This window comes from Miniopterus natalensis, chromosome 1 (assembly GCF_054644295.1).
Source record: "Miniopterus natalensis isolate mMinNat1 chromosome 1, mMinNat1.hap1, whole genome shotgun sequence".
Lineage (NCBI taxonomy): Eukaryota > Metazoa > Chordata > Mammalia > Chiroptera > Miniopteridae > Miniopterus > Miniopterus natalensis.
In genome coordinates this window covers 163,917,768-163,935,935 of record NC_142081.1, presented here as the reverse complement: position 1 = coordinate 163,935,935, position 18,168 = coordinate 163,917,768, and the positions used below count along the sequence as shown (strand labels likewise).

The 18,168-nt window shown below is 37.5% G+C and overlaps 1 protein-coding gene across 1 annotated transcript in view; it reads right to left on the bottom strand.

Annotated features, from left to right (window-relative positions):
- Positions 1-4,697: 4,697 nt before the first annotated feature.
- The window catches only part of LOC107537229 (transmembrane protease serine 11C-like), a 50,673-nt gene continuing 37,202 nt past the window's right edge, over positions 4,698-18,168 (bottom strand). The window contains exons 6-10 of the mRNA XM_016213210.2: positions 17,106-17,144; positions 13,076-13,247; positions 9,065-9,324; positions 7,808-7,950; positions 4,698-4,859 (exon numbers count right to left, since the gene is read on the bottom strand). Of these exons, the coding sequence (XP_016068696.2) occupies positions 4,698-4,859; positions 7,808-7,950; positions 9,065-9,324; positions 13,076-13,247; positions 17,106-17,144 (776 nt within the window). The remainder of the gene's footprint in view (positions 4,860-7,807; positions 7,951-9,064; positions 9,325-13,075; positions 13,248-17,105; positions 17,145-18,168) is intronic.

Below are 18,168 nucleotides of genomic sequence, written 5' to 3'. Positions count from 1 at the left end.
CAGAATTGAACCTGGGAGCCTTAGGTGGGGAGGCAGTGCTCTGACCACTGAACCGCACTGGCCAGGGCAACGTTGGAATTTATTAAATCACCAGCTTGATTTACCTTATGTGAACTAGTTTGCTTCTGTGGCAGCCAAAGCTGGAAGAATATTAAGAGTAAAGCTGGTTCTTCTGACTTAAATGGCTTATTCTTGTTGGTTCATTTACTTGTATTTTTTTGTTTTATGTTCATTCATTTAACAAATAGTTAATAAATACCTGTTGTTGCAAATGGCATGATTCCATTGAGCAAAGGGGTGCATATATTCCTTCAAATTAGCATTTTGGATTTTTTCAGATATATATGCACATGTAGAATTTCTGGGTCATAAGGCAGTTCTATTTTTTATTTTTTTGAGAAATCTCTGTACTGTTTTCTATAGTGGTTGCACCAATTTGCTATCCCAGCAATAGTGCACAAGGGTTCCCTTTTCTCCCATCCTTATCCATAATTCTTTGTTGATTTATTGATGATAGCCATTCTGAGAGGTGATATCTCATTGTGGTTTTAATTTGCATTTCTCGGATGATTAGTGTCATTGAGCATCTTCTCATATATCTATTGACCACCTGTATGTTTTCTTTGGAGAAATGTCTATTCAGGTCTCTGCCTACTTTTAATTGGATTATTTGTTTTTTGGTGTTGAGTTGTATCAGTCCTTTATAAATTTTAGATATTAACTTCTCATTGGATGTATTATTAGCAAATATCTTCTCCAATTCAGTAGATTGTCTTTTTGTTTTGTTGATGTTTTTCCTCCTGTTTGTTTCTCCTGGTCTACAATGCAGTTATCACATATGCAAGGCTTTTATTACAAAGGGTAATTTTATAAATAAGTGTCTGTATCTATGAAATTGATGATATAGTATTATTGGTTATATAGAATTTTTGTTTACTGGGTTATCAAAGCATCCATAGGGACAAGTAAAACTTTTAAAGCAAAAGTCTTTGAATAGCAAAACTTGATTAACTGGTGTTCTAAACCCAGTGTATGGTTAGTACCTGGAAATGTTTTTGCATTACACTTCCATGATAAAGAGACAAATAAAAAACAAAACAAAGTGATAAAATAGGTTTAGTTAAACACAGATATTATGTCCTAAAATCAGTATAGTTACATTTAAATGCTTAAATTACCTGCATCTAACTTTGTAGTATAATACAAAGAAACTTCATGTTTATAATGATGAATTTGGGCAAGATATTCTGAAACAATAAAGTTCCAATTGGTTTTACTGTACTGGATTTATTAAATTAGAGAACTACATCATGTATTTTAGGAAAAATATAGGAAACTTTTCCCCAACAATCAACTAAGCTGAAAATTAAATCAACCAATGTATTAAGTAGAGTTCCACAGAATCAGAGCTTGACGTGGGGATTCTTGTGCAAGTGGTTTCAGGGAGTGCTCCAAGGTGAAAATTTCAAACGAGCTGATGGAAAGCAAGTTAGGACAGAGGCAAAAGGGAGGCAAATGTGGCTTGAGCTGACTTCCAGGCTTAGTTTGATCCCTCGTGGAACGCTGGTGTGTAAATGGCACCACAGCTGTCCCACCAGCAGGAAAGGAGGTTAAGCTTTTGTACTCGTGTATAAGTTACCCATTGACTGAGGACCACTTGTTAGGTGGGAGACATGTTAGCATCTCAGGCACATTTGGGTGGTGTTTCCCATAAGCTGAGGGCCTTTCTCAGAAGAAGAGGTTAGCTCAACAACATATTTGATGGAGAGGTCTAGGTGAAGGACTAATAATGTCTATTACAACCCACATAATCTATTCAAAGAACATTCTAAGAAGTAAATGTGTGAGGGCAATAGGCTTTCTGTAATGGCATTTAAACTATATTTCCATTATGAATATAGTATAGAAGAAAGAGCACTACATGCATTGGGATTCAAGAGATTCCTGTGTTCTCTCATGACCCTTAAGCCTCCTGGGTCTCAACTATTATCTGTAAAACTCATGACATAGTTTGTGTGTTTTTTAAAATCCTCATCTGAGGATATGTTTATTGATTTTATAGAGAGAGGAAGGAAGAGAGAGAGATAAACATCAATGTGAAAGAGAAACACCAATTGGTTGCCTCTCATATGTGCCCTGACTAGGGATTGAACCCACAGCCTAGGTATGTCCCCTGACTGATAATCGAACCCACAACTTTTTGGTGTATGGGATGACACTTCAACCAACTGAACCACCTGGCCAGGGCCATGACACAGTTTTTAAGTTCTCTGTCACCTTCAAAATCATTTTCTATTATTCTCTTTTATTATGCACATATTCCTACTCATTAAATGAAGTATTTTTGTTTGTCAGCTATGACTTATTCAATACAGTCATAGGAACTACAGTGTTCAAGCTCTTCTCATTCACTCATTCTTTTATTTATTTAAAAAATATTTTTATTTGCCAGACAGAGTTCTAGGTGTTGAGAATATAAATAAGACAGAACCTGTATTATTATGGAGTTTCCTTTTTTTTTTTTACAATGCAAAATTTTAAGAAATGTTATTTGAAATATATAAAAGGTAAGACATTTTCCTGTTAGAAAAAGAATTAATTTAAATTTATATTAAAACTCCCACACAGTAAAAGGTTAAAAGAGAATTTGATAAGGCTATCCTTTTTTCTAGCACTTGAAAATGTATGTTGTATGGCTCTTTTTTTAAACAGAGGGTCCACGAAAATGAAGAAAAAAAAACAACACACAAAAAACCTCTTTAGAAAGGTTTTGTTTTTGTTTTGTATTGTTTACTTAGTAAAGTCTTGTTAGTGAAAATCACTGAGAAAGCAAATCTTTTGCACTTAGGCTCTGAGAACTTCTGAAGGAAACTCAACAAATTATGCCAGAAAGAGTTTGAACAATACTAAATGCATTTTCCAGTGGCATAAACAAAAAAAGTAGACTCAGCAAAAGAATTCTGAAATTCAGCAGTATGAGAAAAATGAGAGAGATCAATGTGAAAATACTAATTTGTAGTAAGCCAGCTAATAAAACTAGGTTTTACTTGACAAAGGAATCTCTATAAACCACAGCTGAGTAAAATCACAAAGATGCTGAAAGAGATGCCAAATAATTCATATGGTAGCAGTCACAAAGGCTTGAGGTTTAAACAGGTGCAAGAAGCCAATTAAGATATGAACCTTATAAATTCATGAAAATATTGCTAGTTTATCAGAAAGGAGGGATTAACTGAAAAAGTAGACTTCAACATACAGTACTTAGTGTTATTTGTATTTTTAACTTATCTATTTAATAAACTTAGTAATAACTTATTTATATGTATTGAGTTTTCACTATTGTTTGAAAGTTCTCATCATGAAATCTTGCCAATACTGTTTGTAGAAGAAATTCCTGATCTGAAGAGACCTAGTAGTTATGACACTATTGCCCGGGGGGGAGGCACCATTATAGCTGACATTACTTACTGTTTTGTCTCTCTATAGAGAGGAAAGGCAGCCTATCAGATAACATATCATTATGCAGGTTGGTTCACTTAAACCAGCCCTATTTGGAAGTGGCACACTTCATAAATGTGCTTACCTAACATACTTGTCTTCATGTAAAATTATTTTCAAAAATAAAAGTTAGGTATTTGTACTGTTTTTCCATAGGAATTTTATACATTTTCCATACACGAAGAAATTAGGTAAAGAAGAGTACTGGTGGCTTAATCAGTCCATCATGTTTTTTCCCCAAAATACCAGAATATACATAGTATGACTTTGCTTTATGCAAGATTTGTAATTAAGACAGTAAACACATAAAAGTATAAAATCTTCGTGTGCTGTGAAGTAATATAATTTTGAATAAAATGGTATTGATTTCGAAGATAGCTAGGATGTTTCTGAGTGGGAAAGTGAAATACAAGCAAAATTCCCATATTATTTATTCTGGTCGACAATTTGTATTATTGAGGAATTTAAAGAATTTGGAGACATGGAATCTGGCATTATTTGCATAGTCTATTCAAGACTACATGGTGTCCGAGGATAATTTTACTATTATGTGTGTATATGTGAAGGCCATCTTCTGGCCTCGCTTTCATATGAAGGGAAAATAGGGACAAATGAACAAGCATCAAGACCTGGTCAAGGAACCCCATGGGATTATCATGCTGTTTTGTGTCACTCAAGGTGAGGAAGTCATAAAAAGACCAGGGGTTATCATGGGCACAGACCAGAAAGGAAACAGGTAGACAGATTTTCAGGGAAGTTTTTATAGGCATTGTTACTACAATTCACTAGGCTACAACCAGTTAATGTGTTGATCTCATGGAATCCACGTGCTTGTCAGCAGGGGATTATCTTTACACTCAGAAGGAGGCTTATTGTGAACTATTCTAGGATTTCTCAAGGGAACTGGATCTTCTAATCAGCAGTGAAGACCTCCTTAGCAAACTGTAATCCATATTTACTCATATAATTGTCTTCAGTCTGGAAAGGGGTAAATTAGAAAATTGTATGTCTGTGTCATTACTTTCACTAAACTTTTGTCAAAATCTAATACCCAAGCATTCATAGTTCTAAAATTGAATATTTTAAAATTTGCAACATTAAATGTGCATAAAGTGATTCTTAGTTAAATGTAGTTTGGGAATTACAAACACTTAATAAGCATATAATCATCAAGCTTTAATATACAAAGAGCTTCTGCACTAGAGACCAGTTTTGGACATGATCCAGTTTCGATAGTACGTCACTCGAGTGTAGACACCAGGCTTGTTTGGAAGTGCACATTCATTTCCCCAGCTTACAATACCAACAAGGAACCAAGTGCCTTTACTATCTGCAGTAACCAGAGGTCCACCAGAGTCACCCTAGAAAGAAAATGAGTATATACAATTACTATAATTTAAAAATGCATACTGCTTATTTTTTCTTTTGTAATAAAGATAGGGAGGCACAGAAGAAGGGGAAAAAAACCTAAGTATTTTAATATTAAAGTGATTCCAGTCTTGAATATTTTTGTGTTCTCTAGTCATTTATTTAAATCAAAGATATTAGTCTATGTCTTTGGATATAAAATACAATAATGGAAAACAAGTATGAAAAATTTCAACTCAATTATTACCCAAAGATATATAAAAGGTATTGTTGCTTATGCAATCATCAGTATGCTGAGGAATTTTCTGATTATCTCCCCAAACTCTCCTACTTTCAGGCAGATGCTGGGAAAAAGGAAGGTTTTTATTTACTCACCACCAGCACTGGACTACTGCTCTTCCATTCTTGTATAAATATTCCTCCAATTTTCAGAATTGTGTAATTTGGCTAAACAACCCTCTACATTCCTTATGGTTTTTACCTACTGATATTTAGATCACTTTCCTAGAATGACTGAACACACTGGTATTTGAATTTTCCTTTGCTCTAATCGTTTGTGTCATCCTGGATAATTTCAACATCTATTGGATGAAACCACAGTCTCTTGGTTTCCTCAATTCTGATAATCTACACATACTTATTAAGCATTTCCATGTCACTCCCAGACAGGAGTGGAAAGGAGCAAAAGGCAAAATTTTCATTACCTGGAACTGCTCTACCTTTGCAATGCCAGTTTTCAGCATTATGACTGCATGTGCCTATCCCTTCAGTGTTCTCATTCCACTACTTTTCACTCTTCCTCACCTATAATCCATCCCACTATCTTGTCTATTCAACTGTTACTGTCTCAGTCTTTTCATTCCTACTGTGCATTAGTTGAAGCCCTCATTACCTTTCTCAGGCAAAATATTTTAATAGATCATATTATCTCTATCTGACTTGCTTTCCGTCTGTCTTCCATTCCTCGTATATTGGCTTTGGCAATTAGACAATCATTCGTTATTTTGACTAGAGTACTTTCAGTGCTCTGAAAGCAGTGAGTCAGAGAGTGAGTACATGGAGAATGTGGAACAGTGATGGTAAACTGTTCTTTAGAGATTTGGCCAAGAAGGAGAAAAGAAAGGTTGAGTAGGATATATTGAGGGAGAGACCTAATAATGAGACAGAATATGTGGAAAAGTCCATTAGAGTTGAACAGTTTAGAAAATATGGAAGAAAGTTCTAATTAATAGAAAGTTTGAATATCTGTGTAGATGGGAAGAGAGTGGATGAAGAACACAGGTAAGAGATTAGCTTGGAACAGTAGGAGAAACTTGTTCATTGTGAGCCTAGAAGGTGAAGTACAAATATAAATCAGGTAAAAAAGATATTAAAGGAGTTCTCATGTGATCGCTTTCACTTTTTTTCTTCTAGTTAGTAGAAGGAAATGTCATAAGTTAAGGAATATAAGGGCATGGTGGGATACATTCAAACAATGTAATGAAATTTGATATAGCACCAAGAAATATGCATTAAAGAGTGTGTTAAAGACACAGCTGTGATTATGACACCAATTTACAAAGCTACACGATTTTTTTCTAGCTGTGTTAAGGAGCTTGCATATAAAAGCAAATAAAGTAGATAGACTACTCAGTGGTTAGAGATTATTAGGATGTGTGCGGGGGAAGTAGAATATGGTGAAGTCATTGAGGGTGGTGTCAAGAGAGTGGCTGAAATAATAAAACATGAGTTCTAGAATGCATAAAGTTAGAAGAGAGTCATGGAGCTGAGAGTGATTAACTGAGAGAAAATGGAGAGAAACAGGGATTTAAGCTTGTCATGACTTGGAAGAATAGGTTTAGTGCAACAGTTGGAAAGCTGGGGATCTGTAATTAGAGATGATAATTATGTACTGCAAGTACTTGTTTGCATGTCTTCTCGCTCCAGAGGTCAGGAATAATGCTGTATTCACTTTTAACTTCCCTGCACCTAGCACATGGTCTGGTACATTGTTAGTAGTCAATAAATAATCATTACATGAAAGAATGAATTAATAAAGTAAGGGTCTTCCTGGATTTATAACTGATTCTGTCTGCCTAAATAACTATGGTAGTACTTTTGTTGGCTCTTTGATGATTGCTTATAAATAGCATCAAGAGTGGTTGAAGCAGCCCAGCCGGGCGTGGCTCAGCGGTTGAGCATCGACCTGGGATCCCTGGGAACCCTGGGATCAGGGTTTGATTCCCAGTCAGGGCACATGCCCCAGATGGGGGCTCGATCAATGACTCTCTCATCATTGATGTTTCTGTCTCTCTTTCTCCTTTCATCTCTCAGAAATCAATAAAGATATATTTAAAAAAAGAGTGTTTGAAGCATATAAAGCACGAGGAAAGGCAGCTTAGTGTATCATTCAGAGCACAGGCTGTAGATCCCAATTTCCTGGGTTTAAATCTTAGTTCTGCCACTTAATGCCTGTGTGAGTTTAGACAAATTACTTGCTCTCTTTGTCTCAGTCTCTATTTGAGAAGTAAGGTTTATAACAGTATAAACATAAATCACAGAGCTGTCACAACTTGAATGAGTATTTGTAAAGGTCTTAAAACAGATCTTAAATCAAGAAAGTTCCATGATTTGGTGCTGGACTCAGTTGAATGATTCTCAGTGAAATAGGACGTTTGACCTAAAGTCACCAATATATTCCATTTTCATCTCTTTATTGTTATTCCAAATTGAGTCTCTTCCCCACTCCCACTCAGCTTTTTATAATAGTAAGGGTGGTTTAGCACTTTAGTACTTTAACGGGACCTATCAGAAAGCAGTATCATTTTAATTAGCTACTTTCACCATAAAACATACTTAAGCTTTTAATAATTGTCAATCTTTTGAGAAAATTGAGCTGGTTAATTGAAAATGAAAAACTATAAGGAATAAATCTTTTTGAAAATGGAATAGGCAGACTTACCTGGCAGGCATCCACCCTTCCCTTCAGAAACCCCGCACACAACATCCCAGGTGTGATCACACCACCGTATACCTCTGCCTTGTTGCAGGTCTTATTATCTATAATCTTCACTGCTGCTTTTTGGAGTATATTAGGAATTGTTCCTAAAGGAAGAAGAAATTATATATTTTTTCCTAAAGTCAATATTAGTCTTTCTGGCTAGGTTATTAGTATTGAACACTATGTACAATTTTCAAATCAATGTAAAACAGACATTTTAATTAAGCTTTTATTTGTCTCCTTTCTTAGTAAGAAATAATGTTAAGAACACAGAATAATCATATTTCGAAATAGTGTGTCCACCCATGTGATGGGATTTTTTCCCTTTTGAAAATTTTTTGAATTTTATATTTATTATATGTATGCCTTATAAAACAAAATGAAAAATTCATATTCCAGAAACACTTATTTTATGATCTTTTTTAGATTTTCTGCTGTTACCATAATTCTGAATTTTAGAATTAATTATAGCTTCACTTTCTTCTGCTTTCAAATGCATTTATGAACATAACTAGCTATTAAATATTTACATTATTAGGGTCATCAGGATGCACATGTTTGTTTGTTTATTTATTTATTTATTATTTTTTTAAATCCTCACCTGAGGATATTTTTTTCCATAGCTAGGGCAGGATACACATGTTCAAATGATCTTTGCTTAGGTGTTGCCTTATCACAAAGGACTACTCACTTCATCCCATCAAAAATGCTCAGTCCTCTATAGTCTTCATTCTTCCTATGGTACTTACCTGCACAAAACATGCTGTATAATCAGGATTATTATCTATTTTTCTTTGCTAAGAATGTAAACTTTATGAGGGTAAGAATATTTGCTTATTTTATTAATATACTCAATATTAATATATTAATGTTAATATGTTAATAGACGGTGTTTAGAACAAAGCTGGCAATCAATATAAATGTTTATTGAATGTATGTATGAATGAATTAATTAAGGAAATGGAGGAAAATGAATTACTTATTCAAGTAATATATTTCTGTAAAAACAGTTATTATTAAGGGAAATTAAGGTAAACAGCTCTATGAAATTGTAGTTTTTGTACGAATGCTGTTGAGGATAATTTTTCAATCGATTGCACATTACCCTTTTTAAAATGATTCAGAGAAAGTACTTCTTAGGTTTAGCTGTGATTCTGTGTAACTGTTTTTTAACTCCTAAAACTCAAACCATGTAATGGAGGAAGGTTAGGGACTCACCATCAAACTTTAATGTTCCCCATCCAGTGACCACCACATCTGAATTGGGTGGGAATGTATAATTAGCTTCTGGAAGACATACTCTTCTAATGTTGCTTGTATATAATACTGGTGAAGCCAGTTTCACAAGAGCAATGTCATTATCGTGTGCAGGGTAATGGTAGTCTTCATGAATTATAATATTCTTGATTTTTCGCTGTAATTGTGGATCGTTTAAAAGAAGCCCAAAACTAACACTCCATTGTCTGGGATCACGGTCCCTAAAGAAAGCACATTTATTTATTAAAAGTTGGAGCTGTAGGAATTAATATCTTATGCTTTTAAAAACAATAGATATGTTTTGAATTCCTATAGTGCATATAAGCACCCAAAATTAAAGCTATTTGAATGCAAAAAAATAAAAAATAATAACAGATAGATTTTGAATTACTCAATAAGCTATATTTTAAAAGATAATACATGGAAGCTACAATTTATTCTTGCTTTGTCCAGAAAAGACTCAAGGTGATTTAGAAAGATCATTATGACAACACAAGCTAAAAAGATTAAATAAAAAATGGGCAAGCATTTGAGACAGAGTAAACATAGAAATTAAGGAAATATAAAATCCTCATATCATTACATTAAAATGATAAATAAGATATTTCTTACCTTTACTATTATTTTTTAATCAAGAGTTTTATATTAAGAGGAAACAAGATGGCGGTGTACGTAAGGGCCACAATCGCCGCCTCCCGCAACCACATCACAGTCACAACTAAACACAGAACCACCGTCACTCAGAGCCTCCTGAGATCTGGCTGCACAGAAGCCCCACAGCCAGGGAGCTGAGGAAGCACCGAGACCAGGAGGAGGGGCGGGGACACGGGCGGGTCGGGGCTGGATCCGGGAGACTCGGCAGCCGGCCCACACCCGGTGCCTCGGGGTAAACCTGGGAGGACATCTCGGCGGCGGGGGTTTCCCGGAGGAGCGAGGGGTCCCAGGCCCACATTGGGCCCCCCGCCCAGGGCTCCAGGGCCAGGAAGAGACGTCCCCACAGCTCCGGGCTGTGAAACCAGCGGGGACTGTCCCTGAGGGTCGCGGAGGCTGCGGGAGCCCCAGCAGCTCCTCTAAAGGGCCCGGCACGGACTCACTCGGACGCTCCCTCTGAGCCCAGCGCCGGGCAGCAGCCTGAAAGGACCTGGGACACTCGGGGAGGAACTAACCTGCCTGAGATCCGGGCGAGAGGCGGAGGGCGGCTTCCTCCCAGGCAGAAGGGCTGGCGGAGGCCATGGCTCCTGTGGCGAGTCCTCCCCGCACACAGCCGGCAGGCAGGCGCCATGTTTGAGTCGCCAGCACCTGACCCTCACCCTTGGCCCTGCCCCGTGATTCCCGGAGGCCCCGCCCCTCCCCACCTGCAGGCTCATCCGGGCCATTTCCAGGGGCTTTTCTGTGCAAGCGGCCTCTCGAGCCTCAAGCTTAGAACTTTCCTAAAATCTCTCAAACAAGCAGCAGCGGGCCCCATACGGCTTGATAAGCGGCCCCAGGCCTGGCACCAGCGGCAGCTGCATTGGCTCAGAGCTGGGCCTCTCCTGGACACCTCCAAGCCCAGCACAAGTAGCAGCCAACTACGGTTTGCTGTGTAGCTCATGCTGGGGGGCCCTGGGCAAGGCACTGGCACAGGCTGACTTTGCGCCTCCCGGGAGGCCCTAGAGACAGTACCGCGGTGGTCAGACTCGACCACGCTGGATTACAACCCAACCACATCCACGAGTGACACACTCAAGGGGTACACTTGGTGAACACCAAAGCCCCACTGAAGTAAATCCTGCTCCATAGGGGTGTCTCCAGCACAGCAGCTCTTTGGCTATAGCTGCAGCTGGTCCTCACAGCTGATTGGCCTGGGGGTCAATTCCTCCCAGTGATGCCCACAGCAACCAAGGCTCAACTACAACAGGACAGTGCACACAGCCCACACAGGGGAGCACCTGGAAGGCCGAGCTCAGGGGACTGGGGAGGCTGAGCCACTGGACCCTACAGGACACCTACTACACAAAGCCGCTCTACAAATCCCAGGAGACATAGCAGCTCTACCTAATACATAGAAACAAACACCTGGAAGCAGCCAAAATGTGGAGGCAAAGAAACATGTCACAAAGGAAAGAACAGAAGAAATCTCTAGAAAAGGAAGTAAATGAAATAGTACTAAGCAAGCTAACAGATACAGAGTTCAGAATTTTGTTTATAAGGATGCTCAAGGATCTTAATATGACTATTATGAAAACAACTGAGACCAACTTGAAATGAAGGCTACATGAACTGAAATGAAGAATAATTTACAGGGAATCAACAGTAGAGTAGAGGACGCTGGAATCAAATCAGCAATTTGGAACATGATGAAACAAAAAACCCCCAACCAGAAGAGCAAAAAGAAAAAAGAATCCAGAAATATGAAGATAGTATAAGGAGCTTCTGCTATAACTTCAAGAGGCTCAACATTTATATTATTGGGGTGACAGAAAGAGAGCAAGAAATTGAAAACCTATTTGAAAAAATGAGAGAAAACTTCCCCTACCTGGGGAAAGAAATAGACTTACAAGCCCAGGAAGCTTGAGAGAGAGTCCCAAACAAGAGGAACCCAAAGAGGCCCACACCAAGACACATCATAATTAAAATGCCAAGGGTTAAAGACAAAGAGGGAATCTTAAAAGCAGCAAGAGAAAAGCAATTAGTTACCTACAAGGGAGCACCCAATGACTGTCAGCTGATTTCTCAACAGAAACTTTGCAGGCCAGAAGGGAGTGGCAAGAAATATTCAAAGTGATGAAAAACATGGAACTACAACCAAGATTGCTCTACCCAGCAAAGCTATCATTTAGAATTGAAGGTCAGATAAAGAGCTTCTCAGACAAGGAAAAGCTAAAGGAGTTCATCACCACCAGACCAGCACTACAGGAAATGTTGAAGGGTCTTCTTTAAGAAGCAGCTAATGAACAAAAGAATCCGACAGACTAAATAGATCCAAAGACATTGATGCATGTAACAGACGATCATATTTCAGATGAAAGAGGGCAGGGGGGTGGAGGGTGGGAAGAGATTAACCAAAGAAGTTATATGCATATATACATAACCCATGGACACAGTCAATAATGGGGTGAAGACCTGGGGAGGGGGTGGGAGCAAGGTGGAAGGGGTCAATTGGGGAGAAAAATGGGACACCTGTAATACTTTAAACAATAAAGATAAATTAAAAAAAATTTTTTATATTAAGCACTGAAAAATAGTACTCTGGAACATTTTGAATACCTCTCAAGTTTGAGAGGGATTTTTGTTTAAAAATAAAACCAATAAATATGATATAAAACCAATAGAAACTATTAAAATGAAGCATGAAACAAAAGGGTAAAAACACTTTTAGAAAAGAAAGGCAAACTTTTGATGTAATAATATGTCCTTTAAAGAAATAACTATTTTAAATAGGGATATAATATATATGGGAGGATTCAAGATGAATTCAAATACTTATGATTAAATAATACCAAAAGTAATAGTGATGAGAAATAGAAGACCTGTGCTCAATTTGGGGTTTAAAGTTTCTTTATAAAATTAAATGAAGCGAATCTAGCTTAGTGACTCATAACTGAAGGCTCTTTTACCCTGCGGGACACATTTGGTACTACCTGGAGACATTTTTGCTTGTCAATCCTAGGGAAATGTTATTGGCATTTGGTGGGTAGAGGTCAGGAATGCTGCTAAATCCCTTCTGATGCACAGAATAGCACCCCTCAACCCCCCCAAAAACCCCACAAATAATTATTTGACTTAAAATGTCAATAATGTCACTGCTGACAAATCTGCGTTAGAATGAATATGTCTATTTTTTTAACTGATAATTCATTGAGTAATTTTAAGGCTATACTCCACAGTATTGAACAATTGGAGGTTGTGTTGTGTGGTCATATTCTTGAAAGATATGTATCAAACTTTTAGGTTCTTGAGTGCTTTGAAGCCTTTATGTGGTCCAGAGCTTACTTGATGAAACAGTGAGCAGCAGTGACAAGCCAGTTGTTACTAATCAGAGTGGCTCCACATCGGTGGACACCGTTCTCTCGAAGGCTAGCTTGCCAGGGCCATTCCCCGACCTCGGCATCCATGCCCCCTGCTATCCTGTTGCCAGAGAAAGTTATTCTGCGATGTCCACAACCTGCTCAAAATAGAACTTATTAGCATATTGTGATATTCATATTGCTTATGCATACGTTGCTATAGTAGACAAATTCCCCATAATACATTTCACTGTTAACTATTAATAAAGAAAAAATTCAGTCTTGGAGAAGTTAGGACCAACTCACTACTGACATGAAATTACCTGAGCATTCAAAATAAATTGACATCTCCCTCCCTAATTCTCATTACGCACATACACTCTCTCTGTGTCTGTGTGGCCTTGCCTGTTGTAAGAAGTAGGTGAAATTACATGTTGGAATTGGGGAGATAATAACTGTATAACCAGTTACGAAGTTGCATAAGGAAATGTGTGCTCTTTTAGTTTCATGAGCAGTTGTTTAGAGTAATCATTGCTAGGAAACATTCATAAGAAAGTGTGAATGAATGTAAATATGAATGATATATTTATGAGAGACAGAGTAGACAGAAATTTGTTCATACTCAAGTTATGATACACAATACCTGGATAAAAGGAATAACACATGGAGATGGTCAACCCTTTCTCTGAGTTATATGCTTCTCAGAATCAGGATTGCTTTCATGTCAATTAGGATCCAGAGAAACTGCTAGATTCTTTTTAAAAATTTTTATAATTTAAACTTTATTTTTATTGTTGACACTATTGCAGATGACCCCATTCTCCCACCTTTGCCAGTCCCCACCCAGCTCCTAGCCTCCTTTCCCTCTGCCTGTCACCACCTTGTTGTCTGTGTCTATGGGTTATGCATATAGTTATTTGGCTAATACCTTCACCTTCTTTCAGCCAGTCCCCCCTCTGACTTCTGTCAGTCTGTTCCATGTATCTATGGCTCTGTTTCTATTTTTTTTTTGCCAGTTTATTTTGTTCATTAGATTCCACATATAAGTGAGATCATATGGTATTTAACTCTCTCTGACTGGCTTGTTTCACTTAGCATAGATTCTTAAATCTTTAAAGCAAATTGTCAGTAATAGTACAACTTCACTATTATTTTATGTCTCTAATTCTTTTGACTATCTCATGTTACTCCAAATGAAGCACTGAGCTTATGCCTTAACAGTTTATGATATCTTTTACTAAATATTGTCAGCCTCATGAGTAAATATTTTCAGAGGGCAGGAACTATATCTTTAGAAAAAAATGTATCGCCATAAGCTACCCCAGGGAACCTACTACATAAAAGGAGCTCAACAAATGTTTGTAGAAATTAAGTCTATATAGTCTACTAATCCATGAATGAAATAAACATGATATTTGACTGCAAACCTCTTTTCTGTAATGTGTTATGTTCCTAAAGCATTTAGAGAGTGCTGGAAACTTGCCATAATCAATGCAGTGGGCATTGATTAAAGTAGTGGGTTTAATCAGGGACACTTTTGCACCCCACCCTTCAACCCCAGGAGAAATTTGACAATATCTGGAGACATTTTTGGTTGCAGTAATTGGGAGGTGGGTATTGGTACCAGAGACAAGGGATGTTGCTAAAAACTCTATAATATACAAGGCTGTCCCTGAAACAAAGAATTATCTGGCCCATAATGTCAATAGTGTTAAAGTTGAGAAACTATCTCTGAGTTAGAGAAAGAAATTTGTATTGAGAATGATATTTAAATTAATTGGAAAGGTTAGATGGTCAATTGTGTTACAGAGATAATGTTAATTATATGTGACAAGATGTATCTTAGATATTTTTTCCTGAGGGTGGAAAGGAATTAGAAGCACAGGGTAGGGACGTGGAGACTTTTTAAAGGGCATTTACTAGCCCTCTGACGTCCTCAAGTTTGTATATTGCTTCTGATTCCACATTGTTCTCTTTGATGCAAGCTGAACCTCATTTGTTAAGGCATCTTCTTCACAAAAATCACGTAGCTGAAACAGCGCCTTTGTGATTGCTGTTTGTGATGGGAGAACTTTCATATTGACTCATTGAATGTAACTCCCTTTTCTTTTCCCCGTCTTTCCACTCCCTAATCATAGCCCCTGCAGAAGATAAAACAAACAATCCGGAGCCCAAAGGTGCCCGGTTCCTGCCTATCCTGCCTTCTGCTTGGACAACTCCTAAAGGAAGTTGGCTTTTATTCAGCTTCCTCCAGAGGAATGTAAAAACAAAGACGCTTCTCTGTGAGCTCTGCGGACCTCCCCTGGGTGACTCTAACTTCCCTGCTTCTGCTCTTACTCAGAATTTTAATTTAATTTCTAATTGTTCATCACCGGCCATTCTGAGTTCTCTCTTAAGCTTTCCGTTGCTATCTCTGCAGTATTGCCTTACTACCTTGCTGAAATCTTACCCAGCACCTTGTTACCTTTGTTATGTAAAAAGAGGTCCTACGGTAAATTTCAAGGATTTGGGAATATAATGAAGATTTTCTGGCTGATACTTTCAGGAGCACCAGAGAATCTACCAAGTTCTTACAGCCTCCCTGTTCTTCTAACTTTTACTTTGCCTTTTGCTGCACTTTAAATACTTTATGTCATGTAACAAAACTTTGTTTTTTCTTTAACCCTGTTTGGTTCTGCTTGCCAGCCTCTTCTCCCCTTTCATTTAAGGTACAATCAAAATCTCAGACAGGCCAAGTCAAATTCAGAATACTGATCTAGATGGTTGTTTAGTGCCCCAGCTAAATTTATTTAGATAAATTGACTGATATCTTTCTTACCACTGCTTTTATTCAAATTCCTAATTATAGATTTTGATTACATCAGTACTGAAGTTTTAATTGGAATAAGTGATTTAAGATGTCTTATTAAGTCATTTGAGGATTGTTCAGTCAAAATATATGAGAGAGCAAAGTAATCTAATACAGCTTTGTGTTTAAGTTTTGCCCAGGTTGCTCAGAAATAATTATGCGGTGAGTGAAGGGTAGTAATAGCTGGCAGGGCCAGTGTCACCTGGCTCTGGAGGGGGATGGCGCTAGTCTAGCTACCCCAGTGGGTCTCACTCTGCAGATAAGGGCCCACGCTCCTGGCGGCCAGGCTGTGGTAGCCCTGGGGGGTCACATGTCCCGGGGCGGCTGCTAGGAGAATGGAGCGGAAGCCTGGGCGGGCAAGCAGGCTGCCGGCCCCTAGTGCAGGTTCCTTCTGGGCACCCTGGGCTTGCGCGTAGCAGCAGAAGTCCATGGTGAGTCCCTCGGCCTGAAGTTTTCACAGGCACAATAGAAATCAAACAGCTGACATCTAGTGAGTGCTTATGATGAGCTATATAACCTTTTTTTAAAGCACAAATTAGACATTTTTATTTGAAAAACGATATTTGCAAAACAGTGTAATTTAGGGAAAGAGTAGCATTGTTCTATGTTTTGCAAGTCTGTCTTAATAAAAGATGGCTCAATTCTTATATCTACTTTTTGATTCAATCTAATGTGATATGTTATTTCGGTCAAACTATATGAAGAAAATCTGGCCTCACACAGCTATGCAGTTGGAAAAGACAGGAGTATTTTCATTCTTTTTGTTTCTTTATTAAATTTATTGGGGTGACATTAGCATTTTAATTCTTGAAGGTACTTTACTTGTGCTACATTCTTTTCTCTTCACCACAACTTGGAACGAAAGGCTTGAGGGGTTAAATAACCTGTATAAATTCGTCCAGTGGTAAACAGCAGATCTGGGGCTCCAAACTGATGTGTAGCTGGGTTTAGATTCTAAGTTCTTAATTACCCCTAGATCCCCTCTGCCATTTTGGCATGTGATAATGTGTTTCTCATTTTAAGTCCATGATATCATTTGTTTTAAGGCCAACTACAGTCACCTTCACACAAGTTTCTAAAAGCAAGCTTCCCGTTACAAAGACGAGGTCTTTTTGCCACCCAAGGAATTAAGATTCACTAGAAAAGAAGTCTTTGGTGATGAACTTACAGATATTGAGAAGATTTTCTGCTGTCGGCATTTCCATTTCTAAAAGTCAAGGGGGAAAAAAAGAAAATATTTACATTTAACAATACATTATTTTAATATTAATTAATATTAATTATTTTGCTGTTGGGAATACACTTTTATGTAGGTATAATTATTTATTCAATCTTGACTACATAATTTGTATGTTTATAGATTAGCGGAAAAAGTAATACAATCTTAGTATTCATTTTTGTTTCTAAAAAAACTCTCAAATTCCCCATAAGTAATTTTAATATATTTTGATCCAATTAACACCCTTTGTTCAATTATTCAGAACATTTAATTAAGCATGCCATTTATTTTCCATCCCTTTTGGATAACAAAAATTTTTTTAACTTTATTTTAGTAATGAGGAAGACTTTAACATTGTCTACTCATTTCTAGCATCCAGGGAATATTACAGGATGACATTTACTCCACACAATTCTGCAAAATTGTCTGCAAAATTTCACATCCATGCAAAATTGTAAACCTGTTCAATTTATGAGGGAGGTGTGTGAGGAGAGGGTGAACTAAGGAATCACAATAGTGTCCAAATTTCAGATGCAGAGAAATATTAAGTCCACTGGCCATTTCTACTTAAGAGCTTCTCTTCAAAAAAGAATCTCTAGTTGCTCTAAAAGTTAAATAATATAATTGCCAATGTAGGTTCATTTATTATGCTCTTGGGTTTCTATAAATCCCAAGTATCCAGGAGGGAGTATCCAGTTCCATATGCCAATTACAATTACATACTCTTATATTAAGTTGCACAACAAACCAGGGAGACAAAAGAATCCTTTACCATAAAGTCAACCTGTCTGAACAAAAAGTCAGGAGCAATTCAGCAGTTAGATAGACTATGAGTAGATATGTGCCACACCTACTAAAACAGAAAGGTAGCATATTTCTAGCTAATCCTTCATAACTGCCTTCCAGAAGCTAGTTTTTGTTCAACATAGTGCCTTTAGAGTTTAATTTTGAGGTTTTTTTTTTTTCGTGCTTTTTTTTTTTTTCTTTTTTTTTGTGGCTGGTAAGATATCTC